General features: G+C 37.2%; 1 protein-coding gene across 4 annotated transcripts in view; it reads right to left on the bottom strand.

The window, feature by feature from the left end:
- LOC149082659 (uncharacterized) overlaps positions 1-19,371 on the bottom strand; it is a 61,567-nt gene extending 42,196 nt beyond the window's left edge. For 3 of the 4 annotated variants that reach the window (XM_089235932.1, XM_089235933.1, XM_089235935.1), the window contains exons 1-7: positions 19,250-19,338; positions 15,378-15,982; positions 12,500-12,670; positions 10,159-10,276; positions 9,495-9,529; positions 7,589-7,713; positions 7,060-7,317 (exon numbers count right to left, since the gene is read on the bottom strand). In XM_089235932.1, the coding sequence (XP_089092058.1) occupies positions 7,060-7,317; positions 7,589-7,713; positions 9,495-9,529; positions 10,159-10,276; positions 12,500-12,670; positions 15,378-15,729 (1,059 nt within the window). In that variant the 5' untranslated portion in view covers positions 15,730-15,982; positions 19,250-19,338. Of the gene's footprint in view, positions 1-7,059; positions 7,318-7,588; positions 7,714-9,494; positions 9,530-10,158; positions 10,277-12,499; positions 12,671-15,377; positions 15,983-19,249 lie in introns of all 4 variants that reach the window. The other variant, XM_089235934.1, reaches the window with a different exon arrangement.
- Positions 19,372-20,454: the final 1,083 nt, after the last annotated feature.

The raw sequence follows: 20,454 nt of genomic DNA, 5'->3' as shown, positions 1-20,454 counted from the left end.
GATGGATGGTAACCTAGCAACGGATAGCCAGAGAGTTTTTGAACGTCTTACGGAGTTGATTGTATTTCGTCGTAGAGTATGGATGCCGCGTATAACTTGTCTGTGTGTGTGTAAATAAAATGTTCATGTCTTTAAAAATGAAATTTACATCTTCTCATTGCCGTCGCCTTTACTGGTGACCCGGATGTGATCCCGAACCTGTCAAGAACTGATCGCCATGGCTGAATAGCAAGAGAGCGATCTTCGAGTTCAAGCTGTCCAACGTTCTCGAAGGACAAGATCAAACTTTTTTTCGTCCATCTTGACGCTGCCTTCAAGATCAACCATGTTACTGCCGAAGGAACCAAGTATAACTACCTAGTCAATTGCTTAGATGTGGAGATCTTGTCAATGGTAAGTGACATTGTTTTCGATCCTCCCGCATCGGATCCGTTCTCGAAACTCAAGGAGAGACTTCTCGCTGTGTATAAACATTCAGCCGCGAAAGAGGTCAAGATATTGTTAGAAGACCTATCCCTAGGTGATCAGAAGCCTAGTACGTTGCTACGTAACATGCGCAAGCTTTTGACAGGGCGAATTAGCGATGAGACTTTCCTCAAAAATTTGTGGCTTCAACGGCTACCAAAGAGTATACAAATGGTGTTAGCAGCTAACAGTGAAGAACTGGACAAGCTAGCCGAGTTAGCTGATCGAGTAGCTGAGCTCACCGAATCCAATTACCGTCATGTAGCAGAAGCCTCGTCTTGCTCGGAAATAAGAGACCTTAAACTGCAAATCTCGGATCTAACTAAAAGAGTTGAGCAGTTGGGCAAATATCCGAGGAATAGCCGGAACCGCTATCGAAACTCCAGTCGAGACCGACATTATTCTGGTTCAAGGAATTGCTCACGATATCAAGACTCCGATGAAAACACTGACGTGGGTTATTATCATAGCAGGTTCGGAAATAAAGCTTTCAGATGCAAGTCCCCCTGTGCTTACAACGCTCAGAATATTCAGGGAAACGGTCCAAGCCCCCCGCAGTAACGGCGATAACAGTCTTCACCATAGCCGTTTGTTCATTATAAAAAGGAAAAGCGGCATGAAGTTTTTAATTGACTCTGGAGCTGATATATCAATTTTACCTTACAAAGGCAACGGCAAACCGACAACTTTTGAGATTTTCGCTGCAAATAGTTCCCGTATATCTACCTACGGTTTGAAACTCCTGGAATTGGACTTGAACTTATGGCGGAATTACAAATGGCATTTCACCCTCGCTGACGCTGAGAAACCAATTATCGGATCGGATTTCCTTGCTCACTATGGACTCATCATCGATATCAAAAACAAGCGACTTATAGATCCACTCACTTCTCTAATGTGTAAAGGTTTTACTTACAATGGACCTTCGACAACGATTAAAACAATCTCAGGGAACAGTGCTATAACTGAAATTTTGAAGGGATTTCCCGAATTAACGATACCTCGTCCGTTTTCGAAGAAAGCCTCCCATAATACCTTGCACTACATAGAAACCAAAGGTCCTCCTGTTTTCGCAAAGCCACGCAGATTGCACCCAGCTCAACTCAAGATTGCCAAGACCGAATTCCAGATGATGTTGGACTAAGGTATATGTCGTCCATCGAAATCCAACTGGGCTTCCCCGTTGCACATGGTTTCAAAAGGACCGAATGAGTGGAGACCAACTGGTGATTATCGAAGTCTTAATCGAATTACTGTGCCAAATAACTACCCAGTGCCACATATACAGGACTTTGCCCAGAATCTGCATGGATGTAAAGTTTTCTCAACAATAAATCTGGTCAAAGCATTTCATCATATTCCTGTAAATCCCGACGACATTCCCAAGGCAGCAATCATAACTCCCTTTGGATTGTTTGAATTCGTAGTCATGGCGTTCGGACTCTCAAACGCTGCACAAACGTTCCAACGCTTCATCCACGAGGTGCTACGTAATCTCGACTTCTGTTTCTCGTATCTTGATGACGTGCTCATCGCCAGCCATGACACAAAGCAACATCACAAGCACCTTAGAGAAGTGTTTGAAAGACTCGATAAGTACGGACTGACAATCAACACATCTAAATGCGTGTTTAATGTACCAGAAATTTCCTTCTTGGGCTATTTGGTCAATGAACACAGCTCGAAGCCTCTCCCGGACAGAGTTCGTGCAATCCAAGAATTTCCTCTTCCAGAAAACATCAAGCAGCTGCGAAGATTTCTGGGAACTTTGAACTTTTACAGGCGATTTCTACCATCTACAGCAGCTGTGCAAGCACCACTTCATTCCTTCTTGTCCAGCACCAAGAAGAATGACAAGACATCAATTCCTTGGACTCTTGAGACCAGACAAGCATTCGAAAAATGCAAAACGCAGCTCGCTAATGCCACTCTTTTGCACCATCCTTCAGCATCATCACCATTAGTTTTACATGTGGATGCCAATGATTATGCTATAGGTGCCGCCTTGCATCAAGTATCTAACGATAATCAGCTACAACCACTTGCATTCTTCTCGAAGAAGCTTTCAAGCGCACAAAGAAGTTATTCTGCTTACGATAGAGAATTACTTGCAGCTCATTCTGCTGTCAAGCACTTCAGGTATATGATAGAAGCAAGACAATTCTGTATTTGTAGTGACCATAAGCCGTTGGTGTATGCGTTCAGGCAGAAACCAGAAAAGTGTTCACCACGCCAGCTACGACAGTTGAACTTTATCAGCCAATTCACAACAGAAATTCTCCATATAAAAGGTGTTGAAAATATTCCAGCTGATACTCTTTCTAGAATATCAGCCATTTCTGTATCCACACCTTTGGATTATGTGCAACTCGCAGCTGACCAAGAGAATGGCAACGATCTCAAAACCATCTTAAATTCTAGTGTATCATCTTTACAACTGAAAAAACTCAGCCTTCCTGACGCAACAGCCGAAATTTGGTGTGATGTGTCAAACGGCAAAATAAGGCCTTTTGTACCAATTTCTCAATGACGACGAGCGTTTGAATCATTGCATAGCTTATCACATCCTGGCATTCGAGCAACATCAAAACTGCTGAGCAACAGATTTGTTTGGCCTTCAATTAGATCTGACTGTCGTGAGTGGACTAGAGCATGTATTCCATGCTCTAAAGTTCACCGACACACTCGATCCGCACTGGCTGAATTCAAGGTACCTAACAACCGATTTCAGCATATCAATCTTGACATAATTGGTCCATTACCATTATGCCAAGGTTCTCGGTACCTCCTAACGATGATAGACAGATACTCCAGGTGGATCCAAGCCTCTCCAATGCCGGATCAAACTGCCGAAACAGTCGCCAAAACCTTGATTGCCACTTGGTTTGCAAGATCTGAAGATGTGCTACAAACTAGTCCACCAAATTGTTTATCTACCATTGAGAGAGCCTTTCTTTGAGATCATAGACAGGCCAGTTAACCTACGTAGGCATCGCTTCCAAATAAGAATACCAACGGCTAGAAGGGATTGCTTTTTCCACGGATATAGATGCCGTGTGGCAAGAATATGGAACAGTCTTCCATCAGAACTTGTATGTGCCTCCTACGCAAGATTCGCTTCCACTATTGGGGATTTCGACCTGACTCCGTATGCGAAGTGCTTCCCGTACTGACTATTATTATTATTTTTTTCTTTTTTTTTCTTCCAGTATAAGTGCATTTCATGCCTTCTGGGGTTATTATTGTTATTATTGTAAATAAATAAATTTGGCATACCGCACAGGATCACCACCGACCAGGGCAGACAGTTCGAGAGCCAGCTTTTCCAAAGCTTGAGCAGATATCTAGGATTCCAACATCATAAAACGACTGCTTATCATCCACAAGTAAATGGGCTGACCGAGAGACAACACCGATTGCTGAAAACTGCCCTGAGATGCCGTATTCAATCAAATCCTGATTGGGTTGATGCTCTTCCATTCGCCCTACTGGGTCTAAGAGCAGCAGTGAAAGAAGACCTGGGATGCTCTTCCGCAGAAATCCTGTACGGAATGCCATTGCAGTTGCCCGGCAAGTATTTTTCGAAAACACCAGACATTACACAATCCGATTTCGTCCGTCAAATCCAAAAGCTAATGCGTTCAATGAAGCCCGTGCCTACAACAACTCACGGATACACGTTGACGTATATTCCCAGTGATCTGCAATCCGCGTCGCATGTCTTCCTACGCAACGATGCACCACATCCTGCCTTACAACCAACATATCAAGGCCCGTTTCCTGTCAAAGATCGCCGAGAAAATTTTTTCGACATTGGCATCAATGGGGCAAGCAAGAGGATCTCCATTGATCGTTTGATTCCAGCTTTCCTTGGCGATAGCTTTAAAGTATCTTCAGAAGTGCCCATTCAGCCATCCAGTACAGCATTGTCAGCACAAGCAGTACCAGCAACTGTGACTCGCTCCGGTCGTCATGTCCACTTCCCCGACAGATATTCGATCACAAATTTCGTTGACACTAGGAGGGGAGTGTGTAGTGACCGATAATAAACGATGCTCTGTGACGTCACGATGTCACGTTTTCCCGTTGTAGCGTTTTTCGCCTTGTGATGGATGGTAACCTAGCAACGGATAGCCAGAGAGTTTTCGAACGTCTTACGGAGTTGATTGTATTTCGTCGCAGAGTATGGATGTCGCGTATAACTTGTCCGTGTGTGTGTAAATAAAATGTTCATGTCTTTAAAAATGAAATTTACATCTTCTCATTGCTGTTGCCTTTAAAATAAACTCATCTTCCATGTTTCAAAATCTTAGAGACATGCAATTTAAATGATGAAAATACAAACACCATAGAGAAAGTGAAAAACAAGGAGGGAAAAAGAAAATCTGTGCTCAGATGGCAAAATACCATGTCACTTTTCCCAAAAAATTGAGTTCGCATTCCTGAGTCGTGTTTGTTAAAATTTTAGAAGGTGACAAAATTTTGTCTTTCGCTTTCAGTTTATGAGGAAACAATGGAGGCAAATTGTAATAGGCCAAAAAGCCAAGTAAGTAAGGCATGTTGACGAAATATTATTTACAAATTTGCTATCATGAAATTTTAAAAAAGTTACATAACATTTTACCATTGGAGCAAAGAAATATTCCCTCATTTTACATTCATTATAAACTGCATTTTTTCAATCAATATACACTGAAGAGCCAAAAAAACTGGTCCACCTGCCTATCTCGTGTAGGGCCCCCGCGAGCCCGAAGAAGTGCCACAACACAACGTGGCATGGACTCGACTAATGTGTGAAGTAGTGCTGGAGGTAACTGACACCATGAATCCTGCAGGGCTGTCCATAAATCCGTAGGAGTAAGAGGGGGTGGAGATCTCTTCTGAACAGCACGTTGCAAGGCATCCCAGATATGTTCAATAATGTTCATGTCTGGGGATTTAGGTGGCCAGCGGAAGTGTCTAAAGTCAGAAGAGTGTTCCTGGAGCCACTTTGTAGCAATTCTGGACATGTGGGGTGTCGCATTGTCCTGCTGAAATTGTCCAAGTCCGTCGGAATGCACAATGGACATGAATGGGTGCAGGTGATCAGACAGGATGCTTACGTACCTGTCACTTGTCAGAGTCGTATCTAGACGTATCAGGGGTCCCATATCACGCCAACTGCACACGCCCCATACCATCACAGAGCCTCCACCAGCTTGAACAGTTCCCTGTTGACATGTAGGGTCCATGGATTCATGAGGTTGTCTCCATACCCGTACATGTCCATCAGCTCGAAGCAATTGGAACCGAGACTCATCAGACCAGGCAACGTGTTTCCAGTCCTCAACAGTCCAATGTAGGTGTTGTCGGGCCAAGGCGAGGCATAAAGCTTTGTGTCGTGCAGTCATCAAGGGTACATGAGTGGGCCTTCGGCTCCGAAAGCCCATATAAATGATGTTTCGTTGAATGGTTCGCACGCGGACACTTGTTGATGGCCCAGCATTGAAATCTGCAGCAATTTGCGGAAGGGTTGCACGTCTGTCACGTTTAATGATTCTCGTCAGTCGTCGCTGGTCCCGTTCTTGCATGATCTTTTTCCGGCCGCAGCGATGTCGTAGATTTAATTTTTTACCGGATTCCCGATATTCACGGTACACTCGCCAAATGGTCGGACGTGAAAATCCAAATTTCATCGCTACCTCGGAGATGCTATGTCCCATCTCTCGTGCGCCGACTATAACACCCCGTTCAAACTCACTTAAATCTCGATAACCTACCATTGTAGCAGCAGTAACCGATCTAACAACTATGCCAGGCACTTGTTGTGTTATATAGGCGTTGCCGACCGCAGCACCGTACTCTGATTGGTTCCATATCTCTTTATTTGCATACGCATGCCTGTACCAGTTTTTTTGGCTCTTCAGTTTAATATTTGACATTCATAGTAATAAAAATATTTTTTTAAATAATCCCCCCCCCCCCCAAAAAAAAATAGGGCTAAATTAATAGAAATGTACAAGTTTGCATAAAAGCAGCATTATTTTGGACCTATTCCTTTGGGTAAAAATTCTTTTGGCGCTTAAAAAATTGTTCTAGCGCCTAGATTTTTTTGCAATTTGCCCAGCCCTACTATACAATCCCCTCGAAATATGAATGACTTATCTGAGGTCCACATGCTACTTGGGTACTTTTTCTAATTGGAAGTGTACCTGTAGGATCAACAGCTCACCAGTAATTTGTGGTGACTGCTGTTAACTATGTATACACATCTATGACAAAAAAAAAATGTATCATCGCTCTCATGCTCAAATCATTTTTTTTTTCATTTATTTAAAAAATACTGAAGCATAATATAAAGCTAACATTGCTGAAACTCCTGTTTCAATGTATAAAACTCAGTGTGGCTATGAATACTTTTAGTTCTAAAACTGAGGTGCGAATGCTATGGTAAAATATTATAGCTCTGAAAATTCATCAGCTAAAAATGAAAAAAAAAAAAAAGGGTAGAAATATTTTCTTAAGTGTGTTTAAATTTCTCAAATACAAAATTGGTCTGCCTTGACATGCAAAGAAAGGCAGATTAAACTATGACAATCATTGCATCAAACTTACAGAGCGGCACCTCAGCTTTGATATGCAGCATTTCAGCAACATACAGAATTTCTCCAATGATATTTCAGAAAGAGCTTTCGACCGGGAATCAACACTTTCAGCATTTGTGATTTTGCGACATTCTGGACAGGCCCAATCCTCCTCGACGGCTTCTGTTTCACCTGCACATCGCATATGATATGCTCTCGGACAAATAAAACATGACAGAGAAACTCCTTCTTTATGACATATCCAGCAATAACAATCATTTTTCTTACCCTAAAGTAAAATGGAAAACAGTGAGTAATTACAAAAATAAAACACAAATACAACCACAAAAACCAAAGGAGGCAAATTGCTTAATGAGGTGGCTGAATGAAAAAAAAAAAAAAAATTGCTAGTATTCAATATGGTTGTCACTTATATCCTGGATAAATACTTATTTTACATCATGCAAGATATTTTAAAATTTACATGAGTAAAAGTAAAAATTATTCCTATGTGTTAAGGTACCTAGGTTTTTAAAAGAAAATTTATACAGGCTTCTTACAATGACTAAAGGAGAATGCTTTTCCATTTTTCGTCGTTTGTGAACAGATAAAGATTTTGTTGCTTCATTACTGCCATTGCTGCTGTTACTGCCAACAGATGGTGACCGTTTCTTTGGAGTTTTCTCTAAAATGATTAAAATACAAATATGAAAGAACATACATAAAAAATGAATTGAATACTAGTAAAATGTCAAACAGTGCTAAAGTAAACCATCTGGATAAAATCAACAATAGGCAATTTTTTCTCAGGTGTAATTTTCTATACAGCAATACCAAATATCAAAACTTATGGCAATTAGATATACTTAAACCTCGCTGCAATGGTACTTAATATAACGATAAATTCCTCTAGAATTATATTTTTTCAAATGTTGTTGAATGTTGGGCAATCCCCCAACATTGTCCATTAAAAGAACATGGCTTTATTGGAGAATAGAAATGTATTTTAAGAACTGAAAATGCAATGCATGTAATTGTATAATTATAATAAAAAAAATATATTTTTTCCAAATTATCATAATAAAAAAATAATGTCTTTTGGTAGGAATGAATATTTTCATTATTTTTTATAACATCAATATTTAGATCCAATGCATAAAAGCTTAAGGTATAGCCAGGGTATGAAAAAATCATGATCAAATGTTAATCATTAAGAATGCATATTTTCATATCATCTATAATTGTTTTTTCTCCTAATCTTTCAAATTTAATTCAGCATTAACGAATAAACTACAAACGAACTACAAGCAAAAAGTATTTGGTTGGTTGTTAAGAAAATTGTCCTATTAGTGTTACTGTTTATGACCCGCGGAAGAATTATATCCATTTGGGTTAAATAGTGTTTGTTTTGTAGTTTTATTTTTGCCATTCTGTCTTGTATGTTTTTGTGATATTTTGAAAAAAAAAAAAAAAAAAATATTAACACCAAAAATCCATGTTTATGTAACATGAAACGTCATTGAGCCCAAATTAATTTCATGGATTAAAATTTTTCTTTTAGAGAAAAATGTTTTTATTTTTTACGCCCGCCCCCCCCCCCTAAAGAGAATGTGTGGTGGCAACTCAGTATCACACATATGGTGCAGGCCATTCAGCATCAACTAAATAAAAAACATTCCAGTGACAAGATTGCTTCTTGCACAATTGGTGGATACATTTCTGATTTGCATGATGTTGCTTAATAATTTACACATTTTTATTCTTTAACAGATTTAATGAGTGTTGGTAGAAAATATGAGCAAACTCGAAATTTTAATATGAAAAGAAAAGTCAAAAGCCCAACGATATTTATGTTGGTACAACATCTATTATTATTTTGAATCATCAATTAGGGCATAGAATTCAATGCTTTATAAAAAAAATAATTCCTCTGTTTTTCAATCAGCGGAACCCTCATGCCACGAATTATAATGCATTGAAAATATTTAGTACAGTTTAGCTAAGCGCTAAGATTAACTCCCTATATTTTTCTGCAATTTTTTCCATGTACCAAATCTAGAAATAGAGCAGCTTTCTTTCTGCACTGTATCTAGGGATTAAGTTCAAGACTATATTAACCTCAAAGATCTTCTATACTTCTTTCAATCATGAACTTTACCACATATCAATAACACGCAACAATACCAGGTTACTTTTACTTCAATATCATTGAAGTTATGTGAAGAAAAAACAAAATTCAAATTTTGTGATTTAAATCAATGATTTTAATTATTAAAAAAAAAAATTAAGCTGATTTAAATTAGTGTACTCTGGGTATAGAAAAAAAACACACACACACACACAACAACCCTGTCTTTGAGTTTGCAATAGCAAAGTTTGACTATATAAATAAAATTTAAATACGAGGAAAAAATACACAGGTCATATAAATAATATCAAGTTCAATAGCAATCAAATTAAACTCACCTTTAGAAGATGACACTCTATCATCACTCAATGATCTATGAAACAATGAAATCAAGAATTAATTTAATAGAACACAAATCAGGCTTAGTTAAACAATATCAGTCAAGAGTATGCACACCAGCAATATTGTAAAACATCCCAAATTTAAATGACAATTTTCTTATTTAAAAAAACACATTATCTTTATGTGAATGCAAAATAAACGTATGTGATAGCTATCAGAAAGAATAATCTTAATCAATAAGTAAATATAAATCTAGGTATTTATGCTACAATTCAATCACTATAAAACTATACTGTGTTAAATAACAGTGTGTGACTATTATTCCAGGTTTCTCTTTTGCAGCATTTATGGAAATTTTCTAAATTAGATGAGTCTCTCTTTCTATCATTTTCAGTTACACACTTTCTAGTATTATACAGACAAATGTGAATTAACTAATTTCTTAAAGAAAGCAATAAATAATGGTACAAGTATGAAGGTTATAGTAAAAAAATTGTAACACAGTTGATTCAAGAGATGAAACTCTAATGCGATTACAGAAATGATTCTCTCCATAGGTGATATTGCAGAAAATTTTTTAAAATAAATTTCTATCAGTGGCAATATGGAAACAATATGTGTACTATATGAATGCAATATAAAAAGATCATAATTTTATACCTGGCTATAGAACTTGCAGAAATTGGTTCCGCAGAAAATTCACTCATTTCACTTAAGCATTCAGTTTGCATTTCCGGTGACTGAATATCGTTATTATTGCTAATTTCTGTATCCATATCTGAAATACACGTTCATCAAACAACATCAGAAACGAATAAAAAGTGATGATTTTTATTAAGTGATGATTTAAAAAGTAAGACATTTTCAATTGGGTTGCTGTATTTTTGAAATATATGACATCCATATTTTTATGGGCATCTTTTTATCAGCCACCTCGTTGGGCGTTTTGCCTGTTGTGGCGTTGTATTTGTTTTTGTATTTGTATAATGAGCAAATAAAGAAAATTTGAAGGAAAAATATACAGCCAATTCTTGTTTTCACAAACTAAAATGGTCGAAACAATAATTAGTTTGTAAATGGGAAAGACATTCATATACATATGGCATATTGCTTTGGCAGCACTAACTCATAAAAATGTGTCAGTTCATAAAATCAAGCATTGACTATACATAGCCTATAAAGAAAACACTTCTAATAGTATATTTTTAACTTTCAAGTTCTTCAGATCCATTAGTATGTAAAATTTTAAAATTTATGAATTGGATGCAAAAGAGAACAAGAAAAGAAAAAAAAAATCATGCAAAATACAAAACAATATGTGAACATGGAACAAATAATAATTGTATAATAATAATGATAAAGAAATTATAATCACAATAACAAGCAAAATTGAACAAGATAAAAACTAAAGAAAAAGTCTATTCTATAACTCTTGAAAAACTATAGATGAGCATTAAAACCAGCAGAAATATGAATCTAATTGGCAACAAAAACTCTTTGAAAACATAAATTATGGAAGCAATAAAACTATTTAATCAATTTTAGCATTCCTCCCCCAAGCGCCACAAATATGAGAGCTGTTCTAGCAGATCATTAGTTCATAGAGTAGCATCACCATATACAGTTGACGTCACTTATTATAATCACATGTAATGTTATCATTTGGGTATTGTTATCACTTTTTAAAAGAATGGAATGGACCAATATCATTACATGGGGAAAAATTCATTTATAATTATTGGGATTTTGGATAATATCATCCATTTTTCTTTTCCGTTGAAAGTTCCTTTGCACATTTTGAAGCTAAGGTTCAAACCAGACTAATTTTTTTTCCTAGTTTTTATGTTATTGTTACCAGCCTGCAAGAATATGCAAGAGGCTAGAAGGTTTTCTCTCAGCCCCCTCTCCCCCATTACAAATATTTCCGTACTTAAGGTCATAATCAGTCCGTAGTTATTCATGCTGATCCATGTACGTGTGGAGCTGCTTTTGTAATGGTCTTGAAGTTTCTTTGAGTTGTCCCCATTCAAATTTATTTTTTCCCAAGAGACACTCTCAAAGGATCTATAACGTCATTAAAAAAATATTGCAATTCATGATATACATAAGACAGTTCCATTCTCGCGGCTCACAATGGCTAAAAAATAAAAATTAAAAATTAAAGGATTTAAACTTAAAGGAAAAAACAATTTCGTTCTAGAATTAAAAAAAGGGAATGATTGTCTCATTTTATCAATACACCTGTTTATCATACATCCTATTCAACCAAACGGGTCGTATAGTCACGTTACTTGCAAACAGTTTTTTTTCTCGGATATACTTATTATTTGGTTATTGTTATCACAAATCCTCAGTCCCGATGTGATCACATCAGGCGGCATGGACTGTATAATGCGAGCCAAATTATTTGTCTAAATCCATTCTCAAGTTTCTTTCAAGTGAAACATTCAGATGAGCGTGGAAGGACTTACACACAGCCATTATTCAGCATCTCTGATTGAACAGGTTTCATGTTAACGTTTAGTTATTTTCATGGGTGCAAAAATATGCATAAAACTTTTAATTTTTAGATATATATATATTTTCAACAGTTTAAAAAAATAGAATTTGTTTTTTACGTCAGTTGAGCAATAAAATAGTCTATATTTTTATGGAAATTAAAAAAATAATAATTAATGAGATAACCGAAATTCGATATCTATCGGATAACCTATCATCTGTCAAAATTGAATTTCCAAGGGCCTTCCGATGTCATAGATAATAATTTATTTGCAGCTCAAGTATAATTTTTTTTCAATTAAAAAAAAATCCAGTGAGATACATTTATGAAATGAACAAGAAAACATTTCATGCTAAAACAAAATAATCAAGAAGTGAATTGAATGCTGATCTGAAAAAAGAAGGAAATAATACAAAGGGAAAAAACAAAAGGGGAAGCGTTTTCACTGGTTGATAGGGTTCTGCAGACTTCTATAACATCTACAGATGAATAAAACTATACCTTCGGCTTTAAGAACTGTAATAATTGGCCTAATGGTAGTTTTAGGTTTCTGTAAGAGCTTGCTTAGTAAAATTGATTCACTTGCTTCTCCCACTTTTGCAGTGGGGCAAGCTTTTACATTTTTTGGTGATCCTGCAGTTTGTCTTCGTCTTGCTCGCTTTGGCTGAACACCTGAGAATGAGAAGTACGAGCTTTAAAACAGAAACTAGTGTGAAATTCACATTAAAACTCACTTCCACAGACAGCAATATCACATGCACAACAATAAAGTTTTACAGAAAATGAGTTGGAAGCCTATAGTACAGAATTCAAACTTCATGAGGGGATAGCTTTACTATTTGAAATTATTATTCAGCAGTTTTATTCATAATTTTTAATTGAAACTTGAAAAAATGGATATTCTCTGCATCAGGATAACATTACTACGGGCATTTACTTGACACATGATGCAGAAAAAAGGAATGCTACGATGAAATCAGGGAAAGAAAGGTAAATTTTAAATGGAGATATTTTTCTTTGATGGATAACTTAACAAATTATTTGCTACCAATTACTATTATTAATGTACAGGTGATCAGATCCTTATCCTAAGGGATTTCTAATTTAAAGATCACAGATGGAGTGTGTTATTATAAGCCCAGAGTGAACCTTACCATAGCAATCACTGAAACAGAGTTAATTGTTTTACACTGATTGTTTGCCACCAATTGGCAATGATTGGATGGATGTTTCTGTTTTGTTTAGATGAAATGTGGTTGGCTTTGAGTGCCAGTATTTTGCAAATTCAAAACTTGGTAACCCTGAATGAATGTATGGCAATGCATGAAGCAATTGATCGAAACTGTGTGGTGGGTACCCATTGTTTTTATCCAGATGAAATATGATGACCCCCAAAGCAGAATGTTTAGCACTGTTCTGTGACGAGCCCTCGGCTGACTGGAAATCAGGGTTTAAGCTGGATAAAAAATTCCTTTTGCAAAAAAAACGAAAATGGGTGGAAAAGCTTTAGGAAAATGCTGCAATGCAAACAAGGGCGTAGGGGGGAGGGGGCCCGAAATGTGAAAAAATGGCCGAAAAAAGGGAAAAAGATGTCCAAATCTATTGTTCTATCACTTTGCCCCCCCCCCCGAACGAAATTTCTGGCTACGCCCCTGAATGCTTATGTAATGATTGATGGTTGGACGTCTACTCGTTGCATACCTCCTGTATGCATTTTTGCGAAAGTTGTTGCTACTTTTTTCGCATTCTATGCTTTTCTTTCGCATTTTGCAAAAAATGCGACCGTAGCTTAAACCCTGCTGGAAATGTTCTGCGGTAAAAATCCCCATACATGTAATAGTGTTTTTTTGCACTTTTTCTTGAAATTCTTCCGAATTGTTCTGCAGTAGCGCTAATCATTCCGCAACGTACGTCGCAGATCTTGGCACATTCTGCTTTGGGGATGATGACTTGCAAAACACAAAACTTTATATGATTTTACATAACAGAAAACATTTTCTTATAGTTGGGAGAAGTTAATGCTTTCTAATATTAACTCTAAAATACTAGCTTTACGTCTCAGGAATTCAGTCAGTGATGATATAGGTAACAAGCAGTTTTTATTTTAGTTGGTATTCTAGGGTTGTTAATAATAATAATAAAAACATGCTTTTCTACACTACATGGGCATTTCTTCCATGCTTACAGAAAAGTATGAAAGTCAGACCTGCCAACTTTTAAGCTTTGAGCATAAAATTTACACTTTTCTTGGACTGGGATTATACTATAAAAGTTTTAGAAAGCTTTAATAAAACTTGAAAAAAGCAATCAGTAAGCATCATGAATCAAAGGAAAATGATGTTTGTCAAAGTTCTCAGTGCTTTTGAACTGCTGGATTGTGCCACAACTAATAATGAGCAATATGCTTTATTCATTAGTGAATTCAAAAAGAAAAAAATCGATTCCTCATTCTCCAATAGCAATGGGGTTGCATTTGCAATAATGACTTTCTGGCTTTCTTCGTTCCAGTTTTTTTTCTCTTTCACCCTTTTTTTCACCATAATCTTAGAAACTAGGCTATGTACTATTTTGTATAATTCAAATTTGTTCAGATGCTCCAGCAAACTAATGATTTTAATTAATTTTGGCATTTAAAATTTTCATGGATAAGTCCCATTGCTGCCTCAGTTAACCGGGGGTATGTCAGAATATTTTTGGGGGTGCGTGATGGAAATAAAAAATTGTAACATGTTGACGGATTTCTCAGAAAAATTGAAATGATGAGAAGATAAATTTTTAAAAATATCTGGTTCTAGAAGTTGTATAATACATCATCCTAGAGATAACTCACAAGATGGCTATCCCTAGCATGATGTAATATAGAATAGGACATCAACAACGTTTTTTAAATAACTTGTGCATTGTGCTGCATGGGTTTTCTTTTTCGAAGGAATGATTTTGCCAATTTGCTGAACCCTCTGGAATTAAAAATGGAGAATATTTTCTGAATTTTGTTTTGAATATCATGACAATGTCTTAGGGATCCATTGAATAGTAATTGAGAGTGAAATTTAAAATTTATCTCATTTTAAATTGATCAATAATATTTTTCAGAGAAATACCTTTGAAATATCCATGATGGACACTTTTAGTGTTTTTTTAATTGAAATGAAAAATGGGTTTTAAATAGAATAGGATTTCAAGAATATCACAAATGCAAAGTAAATATAAAAATTCTGTCTTTTTGATTCTTAAAAAAATTTTCAGATTTCGAAAACTGTCCCCCCCACTCCCACAGTTTTTTTCCTCATAATTTCACTGATGCCTGCTTGTTTTAGTTGGCAGGTCTGATGAAAGCATATAAAAATTTTGTTTTGCAAATGTATTATATAAGATATACCTTTATTAGGTGATCTCGGATTGGAGCTGCTGTTACCAATGGCAGGTATGCTGCTCTGGATATCATCACTAGGAGGTTCAATTATTGTAGGGTAAGCATCAGTCTTCAGTTTGACTTTCTTGCGAGGTGAGCAGGTGGGATCATTTTTATTTGTCACAGCCTTGAAGTGCACGATATACTTTGTTTCAAAATGCTTCACACATACACCAACATTACCAGAGATCTTGAAATCCAATGTGCCAAGGCATTTCTCCCATAATTTTCTTCGTTTCTCGTCTTTTGGGAACACAAATGTTGGTACATATGGTTTATTATGATTCGAGAAACAACCAGGAACGCAACACTTCCTCATAATGACTGCACACTGCTAATACATGTGGTGAAGAAGGGGAGAGAAAAATCAATTATTACAGTTTTTTTTTAAATGAAAAATAAATGAAAAAAATTACTTTGTCACCAAGCTGGGTTCATTTATAAAATGTTCAGCATATCAGTTCAATGTAATAAAGATGTAGTAAAGATGCTCATTTCATGATTAACTGTACATCCAATGAGTAGGTTCAAAGCTTCTGAATATAGAAAGTCTTTCTTACATGTAGAGTAGTCTGGAAAGAAAAAAGAAGCTAAATTAGTCCCATGAATTTCAATAAAATACAGCAAAGCTGACTTAAAGTTCTGATGATAGACATACTTTGGGGTTGAAACACGTAATACAAAAGCGATGACATAAAATCCTGCTCAAGTTGTCTGAATTTCATGAATCGAAATCAAGGCAGGGTGCACAGTGGACTGATTTGACAAGTGATATGATTCGTAACACAAATGAAATTGATATGGGTTAGTTAGAAACACGAAACGAATACCAGTTTCATGTTTCAACCAATCCATAACAATTTTGTTTGTGTTTGCACCATGCTTTGTACATAACCTTTGAGCTGAATTTGCCTTTTGAGCTGTTTGTCCTTACCCCTTGCTTGCAAGAAAAATAATTCTGGGGAGAATACCTACTAATGAATAATGAATAAAACAGCAGAGCTGGAACTGTTTCGGATCTGTTGGTGCTTGGTTTGAGCTTTATGTAGAAGATTCTGATTTCTGGATTGGGGTTGCTCAGTCCAGAGCTAAAAGATACTGTGAGGACCCCCCCCCTCAAACCAGCACTCTTGCTCCAGTGCCAACGTGGGGGAAAAGAATTAGAGTTAGAGGCCCAAAGAATTTGCATGGGTGGGAGGGAGGGAGAGTTGAAAATCGCATAAAGTAACAGGCTAAAAAAACTGATTCACAAAATTTGATAAAAATATGAATTGACCATGAATTAAAAATTCTGGAGGACGGACGAAGTCCCAAAGGAATGGTTGGTGCTCCTTGAAATGTGAGCACCCATACAATCGAACCTTGTTGTAGCACTGTCCGAGTTGAAGCCAGAAATTTTCAGTGAACAAATCTCCCATGTATATAGGGGCTTACATGGGCCCAACTGTTACTTGATATACCACTAAATCAAGGCTGGAGAAATAAAAGAAAGAAAAGAAAACCTAGGTGCCAGAAAATATTTTTTAATCATCAAAAAATCTTTACCTGAAGCAAAAGGTTCAACATAACGTTTCTTTTGACTTTTTTTCGGGACATAGTGACCCTTTTCCTGTTGGCAGATATGCTGCTATTAATTTCAAAGATTTTATGCTGCTCTCTGCCTGCAATTTAGCAGCTACACAAAGAAAATTCTAGGTGCTATGGCGACCTGGGATTTGTCCAGCGCTGTGCTAAGCTAGTCTATGGCATTAGAATTCTGAGAGATAAATGGTGGCGTTAGATGATGGAGTTCACAATAGCATTCAGTCAACACATTCATGCAGGGATAGACAAATCAAGAAAAGTCTTAGTGCTAACTGAATGCTTTAGAAGCCCCACATAGAAATTTTTAGGAGCCATTATCAATTTTTTTAGTTGCTAAAGTGAGCTAGGATTTGCCAAGCCCTGCATTTGTGTATGTATAAATTTACAGTAAATTGCTCAAATAACTGATGTCATTTGAGCAGCATCAGAACATAAGTTTCTGTCTTTCCCATAAGTTTAAATACATATGTTAGGGAAGATGTGGCAAATCTGTTACCGTGCATAACAACCAGATTTTTATCGGTTATTATGCATAAAAACTGGATTTATCACATATACCATAAAATAGGCTATACAAATAAATGAAATGGTACAACAATGGTCTTTCAGTCCAAAATCCATGCACAATAGGTTGTATTTTGAAGCTGTTTATGAAATTTGCCAGAATTACTGCTTCTTTTTCACAGCGAGCATTTTTTTTTCACTGCCATTGATAAAGAAACAAATTACCATTGTCTCCCAAAGGTGTTTTAGTATTTGTCTTACATGTCAGTGGTTGCCTCAAGCTTTTTAGGGAGAATATCTTGGAATCTATATTCTTTCCTCGGTTTAAACTTAGGACGTGGCGGCAACTTTCATGGTGGTAGATGAACATCTTACCACCCATTTGGGTGTGAATGAAAGCCAGTCCCCCATTTGAAAAAGTCTTCTCGCAGAGAGTAGGCAGACCTACTACATGACACTCGCACAACATAAAAATCCAAGCATTTACCAATTTCACATAGAAATATGGAAGACAAATGGCTGCACCCATGACTGCAACTAGTGTCCGAGTGGTGCAGTGATAAGATGCTCATCTTTCACTTTGAAGGCTACTATCAAGGTACACAGGTTCGAATCTGGACAAGAACATCAAAAACCAGTTCTTTATCGAGCCTGGGACAAACAACAATGGAGCCTTCATTTCCCACCTAACTCTTCTGTTGGAAATTGATGTATGGCGATATATGATCCGAGTTGGTGTGGAGTAAAGTAATAGGGCCGCAACTAGATGTTTGATCAGCCGAGGTAAGTATGCATTTTGATACCCTCTTGTAACGTTGAAGGTGAGGTCAAAGAGGGAAATTTGAGTCCCCTTTGGTCAGGCGCCCGGGGCACCAGACCAACACCCTCTATAGAAGGCGGCCTCCGCACAAGGTTTGTCATCTCACTGTGAAGATATCCATTTCACCTATATTCAATGAATATATACAACAAAAACGGGTAAAGATGGCGCATGCATCAGCCTACTATATGCAATAGCTACAGATGGCCTTCTTCAGTGACGCCATGAGCTTCGCGCGGAGGCCTTCTATAGGTGATGTTGACTGGACCCACCTGCTCTTCTTCCCCCCCCCAGTCGCAGCTCTGGATGCACCAGCAAGAACATGGAACAAGCGGAACTCTCACAACATAAATACATTTGCCACTTACACATGAAACTCAGAATACACACATTCCGACATGTACTGATTTGTTAGAATTTCCGTAGAGGAATGTGTACGAGCAGCATGTATGGTTAAGTAGTAGTAGTTAAAATGTTAACAACCCTCCCTTTCCCCCAGGAAAATCCTGTGCACGCTATTGGCATGAACACCTACAGCACCCCTGCCTCTGACAGAGATTTATGGATGTCTCGAGATTTCATTGTAAACATATGTTTGACAAGGAATTTTTTGTTGCTACCACCTGGTGGTGAAAATTTTAATGCTTGGGTCCTCACATCTTGGAGATGGTCTCTTAAGTGGAAAATGTGTGGTGTGCAGGAAAGGAAAAAAGTCACCACCATATATGGTTCCAGCCCATGTCTCCATCATGTAGAGGGGGTGGTGGTGGGATGGACATGGGCTGGTGTTCATCAAAATACCAATAAGACTTATGAGGACATGTTTATAATTGTTTAAAAAGTACATGTATAATTTGAAGAATGTCGCCATCATGTGCATAAATTATGAACAATGTGCAAATTATAAGAAATTAGTTTGATTTATACTTGCCAAATTTATAAATTAACCTCTTGACATTGAAAATGGTTTTTTATTCTGGAGATGCGCATTGTCGATAATGAACTTTGACGTCATGTACGTAATGGACATCGATTGGTCAATAGCGGCATCGCAAAGCAGTATGGGATACGAGATCGTCATGCCCTCGACGTCACTTTGCCGAAGAAGATGTTGCCATTTCTTTTGGACAAGATATGCTAAATTCCTTTTACATAAGAATTTCGATGCACGTTCTTTTTTTGTATTTTCCTATTTTGCGATAGAGGGAGGCATTAAAAAAATTATACACGAAGAGTTTTTTCCCGATCTTGATACAAAATTAACATATTCCACACAGGGCCGCAACTAGGGGGGAGCAGGCGGACTCTCTCCTGGCGCTGGACCAGAGGGGGCTCAAATATTATTCTCAAACCTCTCCTTCAGCATTACAACGGGGCGCCAAAATACGGACTTGTCCCGGTGACCAAACATCTAGTTGCGACCCTGATTCCACATTTATAAACTTAAGCAGGATTTTCTCAAAAGATGGTGGGAGCATACAAAAAAAAAAATTTGAATCAAAATTTGGGCGGCGGTTTACGTTTTTGCCTGCAAAATAACACTACAGTCTGCACCATTTATAACAATCATAGATACTGTTATCATTTTGGTATTGTTAACACTTTCCAAAGAACGGTATCATGACATGGAAAAAAATCGTTTTCAGTTATCGCTACTTCGGATAATGCTATCAATTTTTTTCCCCGTTGAAATTTTTTTTGAGCATTCTGAAGCTGAGGTTTTTTGTAAACCTTATTTTTTCCCTTGTAAGTTAATCGTTTCAGGTGGGAAGTCTATGTAGGAGGTTCGAAGGTGTTGCCTCCTCCCTCCCTTGTTGACAAACATTTCGGTGCTCCGTAATTGGTCCGTAGCATTCACTATGATTCATGTGCCCGTGTGTGGACAACACCAGCTATATGCTATAGAAGGTGTTGGTGTGGAGCAGCTCCACACGGCTCTTTTGCAATGGCCTTCGTATGGTGAAAGCAAATGTATGACAAAAACTAAAGCTCTTTCTTTCAGTTCTTGATCAGTTTCTTTCAGTTGACCAGATTCAAATTTCTTTTTTTCCGACAGACATTCTCAAGCAATCTATGAAACGTATTCTACATTTAAAAAGAAATATGTAATTCGTGATGTACATCAGACAGTTTCCT

The sequence above is a fragment of the Pholcus phalangioides genome, unplaced genomic scaffold (assembly GCF_987345545.1).
Source record: "Pholcus phalangioides strain wild (caught in Gottingen) unplaced genomic scaffold, Ppha-v1.0 ptg000009l_1, whole genome shotgun sequence".
Classification (NCBI taxonomy): Eukaryota; Metazoa; Arthropoda; class Arachnida; order Araneae; family Pholcidae; genus Pholcus; species Pholcus phalangioides.
The sequence above is the reverse complement of the archived record's forward strand: the minus strand, read 5'-3'. Positions and strand labels throughout refer to the sequence as shown.